At 47.9% G+C, this 4,455-nt stretch overlaps 1 protein-coding gene across 1 annotated transcript; it reads left to right on the forward strand.

Moving 5' to 3' along the window:
* The first annotated feature begins 3,082 nt into the window (after positions 1-3,082).
* Positions 3,083-4,240, forward strand: LOC109783623 (uncharacterized). Its single transcript, XM_020342212.4, has one exon. It carries the CDS (start codon positions 3,146-3,148, stop codon positions 4,022-4,024), a length of 879 nt encoding a protein of 292 aa, XP_020197801.1. The 5' UTR covers positions 3,083-3,145; the 3' UTR covers positions 4,025-4,240.
* The last annotated feature ends 215 nt before the right edge of the window (positions 4,241-4,455 follow it).

A 4,455-nucleotide genomic window follows, 5' to 3' on the forward strand; every position in this document is an offset into this window, starting at 1 on the left:
GAGACAGACATGAACAGAGGATGTTGGACGTATTGTTCGTCAGCTATTATGGGTGCGAAGGTGTTGATGACGATGTTGGCGACGATCTGCTGCTGAAGGCGATGAATACGACGATAAGTAGCACCGCCCGACTTGGACGGAAGACGACCCGTGATGACGAATTTGAGCAGTCGCGCACAGCGCTTCCCAAAAACCTAATTCGTCCTCTCCCGGTGCAGGATCGCAAAGACGAACGGTTCCGGAGACCTGCTCTCTCATGCGCCGATGCACGCCGGCGTTTGGGATGGAGTAGACTACGATGGCGGCGCAAGTTGTGAGATGAGGCAAAACCCTAGGTGTTTTTGGTGTGTCTCTGACCACAGCCGGTAGCTGTATATATATATTAGGACCAGAGGCGGTATTTTGTCGCGATCACAAACCCAAACCGACTTGGTTTCTAATTCGTATACTTACCGGACAAGAAATCAAAAACTTGTCTGCCAAGACATAAAAATAAAACGGCAAAAGGAAGCTGCGCTCCTGCAAGGAGACAGATCGGATTTCGGTGGACCATTCGCCACGCCACGCCACGCCACGCCCCGTCCCGGCGAGGCGAGCAAGCGCGCGCGTGTGGTTTTCCCTTTCTCTTCTCACACACCACTTAGAGTGGTGGAGAGAACCCACTATATAAAAAGGTCCAACTCTTCTTCAACTTCCGGGGTGGGACTAAACTTAGCACCATCACTTGCCATTTTACACATGGGCTTTGAGATTTCAAAAATTGCTATGGGCCTAGCCCATTAATTCTAACACTACCTAGCTGGTCGCGCATATTTTTTTACAAGCTTTGTTATTCGAGAGGTCGCTAGATTGAGTGCGAATAAAATGAACTTCTTCTTGAGAGATTGATGGGCCGATGGATTGGTTTTGAGCACCGGCCTAGTGTGTTCTTATGTAGTTTGTGCTATTTTAAACATAAGTGCGCAGCGTGGGGGAGTGGCTGACTGTTTTGTGTGGAGGATGAGGTAACGAGTTCGATTCTTCTAGTGAACTTGCCCCTTTTTTCCAGGATTTTTACGCTTTGCTTTGAATGGAGGCCTAGCGCCTGGTGGGCCGGCCCAGTTGTGCGTGGTCGCGCTCGTTCGTACAAAGGACGCGTATCCAAGATCTTAATGCGTACATTTCAAAAAAAAAGATTTTGACATACTTTCAAAAACGACCATCATGCCCTCTATTATGAAGAGGTATAGCGTAATCACAGCCGTTGATGTGTTTAGGAGGGGTCTACCGAAGCGGAAGTGAACAACAAATGGCATTCTAAGTTGCCGAAATGAAATGAAAGCAAAAGAGAAATGGAATAGAGAACGCCAACACCGAGCAACTAAAAAAATGAGGTGCCGAGCACCAGCATCAATGGTTTGCTTCGTCTAATATCTCGTCGTCAATATGCTACTTATGTTCATACTTCTAAAAAGGTAAAAATAATCAATTGTGTTCTAATTCCAACGAAATTGCACAGTACACACAACTAGTTCTGCTAATTTCTTATTTCTAAAGATGGTTAATCTGTACTGTAGAGTTTCTTTTTACGATCATAACACGTCATTTATCACCAAAGAACTGGTCTTAAAGATCCTGCCCCAAAAAGTTACATAGGTAGAAATACAAGGGCGGGGGGCGGGGGGGGGGGGGGGGGGGGGGGATTACGTATATATGTCCATGCATTATAGTCTTCTTGAATTATATTTAGTGAACCGATCGACCACACAAAACAAGCAACACCCATTCATTTTGCACTCGAAGCTACCTTTTGGCAAATAAGATTGGTTCGTTAATTGATCCCACTTGTTAGGTTCAGATGAGACTATCTCAGTCCGCAACATCAACAACAAGAGTAAGATGGAAAACAGAAAGCAAGGGATGCACAATATTGTCAACAAATGGTACTATAATGCGGCACCTATTGACAATGGATTTTTATAGTCCAAACATAATAACATGGGATATTGTTTTAAGCCCTAGTCGAGACGAACACACCGGTGAAGATAGATCGCTAACCAAACAAAACTACTATGCCGACGACTTGGTGTGGACGAACTGTGTATGATGGAGGATCGAATGGTGATACCCAGTTTTCCACTACACATGGATGGCATGATCTGCTGCATCATGCAGAAATCATCCAAATCCTATCGTGTGTGTAGCAGCGTTGCTAACCAAATCAACTGTTTGTGAGATAAGTCATTTAAGGAGTTCGAAATAGCAATTAATATGATGATATCATGTGATGGATGATTTCTCTACATGCATACATATGCTCATATTGAAACACATGACTTGAATACTTATTTCGATACGTAGCCCACATATCTTTGCCCCTTATAAAATATATATACTACTAAGATTAAATTGTGAATACTAATTCTATGCTAGATAAATTACAAAGAATATGCTTCACAGTTACAAGAAATAACTATAGCAAGATAAACAAAAAAATAGGACAATTGCGCAATTTTTTATACTAAGGTGCAAGGCTTTAAGATGGAAAACTATCACATGTGGAATCTTCAACTATATAGTTATGCCCCTATTTATAAATATAACTAGATTAAATTAATAATATGAAAGAAAAACGAAACCTCTATAATTCTCCCCCACTCAACTCAAAGAACAAAGACCAAAAAAAAAAAGCTCAAAAGGATCACACACAAAAAGGCCATAAACAACCAAGGAAGAATCCCAACTAATCTCAGATTGTACAAAGCTGATAGGATGGTTAAGATAGTTGACCGATATTAATAAATTTTCTAACAAAGATTTAACGAAATTTTCGAGTATACTAAGCAATAGTGAAGCCTTTGAAAATAAATAAATGAGTATTAGGATATTGATTCATGGTCAAACTTGTTGCATGGAAGTCCAAATTCTGACGCTGGCCGATCGACTTTGTGCTGGTTTGCTTTACTAATCTCCCACTGATATATTGGATCCGGTGACTTCAACCACTCAACCCATGCACCATCCATCGTTCTGTACCACCCCATTGCCAAGTCTCACTATAAAAAGCACACACCACCCGATGCACAATGCAAGCACAAGCACAAACACCAGAACCCCAATTAGAAGTTGCATCTGACCAGGTAGCCAAACCCAAGCACCGGCGGCCATGGAGCTCGTCTCATGCATTGCCATGTGCCTCTGGTTCGCCTTTCTCCTCCCTTCCCACGTCACAGCGACGGCGCCAACCGGCATGGTAGAGCGGGAGACCAAGCAGCAGATTCTGGCGAGCATCCCGCCGCACTGGGAGGAGAACCCCGTGTTGTTCCTGACATCGCCGTCCGGCAAGTACGCGGCCTACTTCATGCGCAGCCAGACCGCGCCGGGCGCGGGCGGCCTCGGGGCCGACTTCTGCTACGTTGAGGTCCTCGACACCACGGCGCCGGGCGCGGAGGGCCGGAGCGTGTGGGAGTCGGAGTGCTTGGCGTTGAGCACCGTGAACACGTGCGCTCTCGTGTTCTCGTGGAAAGGGCTGGAGGTGTTCGACGGGAGCAACTCAGTGTGGCACACACACGACACGGAGTCGGACGACAACAACTTCCTCAAGACCCTGCAGCTGGTTGACGAGGGTGACATGCGCATCCTCGACAAGGGCGGCGAGCTCGCGTGGAAGGCTAGCGACGAGCCGCGCGCGGCGCAACACTGCGGGATGCCCGGCTCGCCCGGCCTGGTCTCGGCAATGCCGCCCTTCGCGGAGCCGGCTGGGCATGGAAGCAGCAACCTGCCATTTGGACAGGAACCAGAAGGCAACGGCGATGCCGGTGTAGCACAGCCCATGCTGCCGCTGCCGGAAGCGGCAGGGTCCGGTGGTGTCGTTGGGCAGGGACAGGCCCTGGAGGACGTGGGGCAGACGATTGGGTTTGGCAGCCAACCATTGGTGGACAACAGCCCATACGACAGTGGTGCACCGAAGCATGGATGCAGCTTGCTAGGAATCGGAGTTGCACTGGGTGTCAGCTCTGCCATTGTCATGGCCCTCGGCATCTGATTTGTGTACATGCGCTCGTGCAGCGGCGTGATTGCTTTGGTGATTTCTCGAATTTCTTCTTGTTATTTCTGGCGCAATAAGCCAGGGATGTGCTGTGAACTCCTGACCAGCCGTGGCGCCTTTTCTGGGCGTGGGCCTGCTGGTAGGATTGCACTGTACCTTGAGACCACGAAGTGTAATTTTTCGATTTTTCAAGTTTGCTTTGAAAAGCGAAGTGTGGTTTCTATCAAACTGAGCCCCGCTTAGAGTATCTCTAGCAGACCCCGCATAACGCCGGGACCCGCAAAATAACCGCTAAAATACGGATCCGCGCGGAAAATCCTACCTGACCAGACCCCGCAAACGCGTCCGGCCCGTAAATATTTTTGCGGGGCGCGGCATAATTCCCGTCCCAACCCGCGAAAACGCGCCCCCCCTCAGCCCACGGCGCC

Source organism: Aegilops tauschii, chromosome 4 (genome assembly GCF_002575655.3).
Source record: "Aegilops tauschii subsp. strangulata cultivar AL8/78 chromosome 4, Aet v6.0, whole genome shotgun sequence".
In the NCBI taxonomy this organism is placed as follows: Eukaryota; Viridiplantae; Streptophyta; class Magnoliopsida; order Poales; family Poaceae; genus Aegilops; species Aegilops tauschii.

Coding starts and splice junctions, on each gene's coding strand:
- LOC109783623 (XM_020342212.4), top strand. CDS start 3,146: ATGGAGCTCGTCTCATGCATTGCCATGTGCCTCTGGTTCGCCTTTCTC.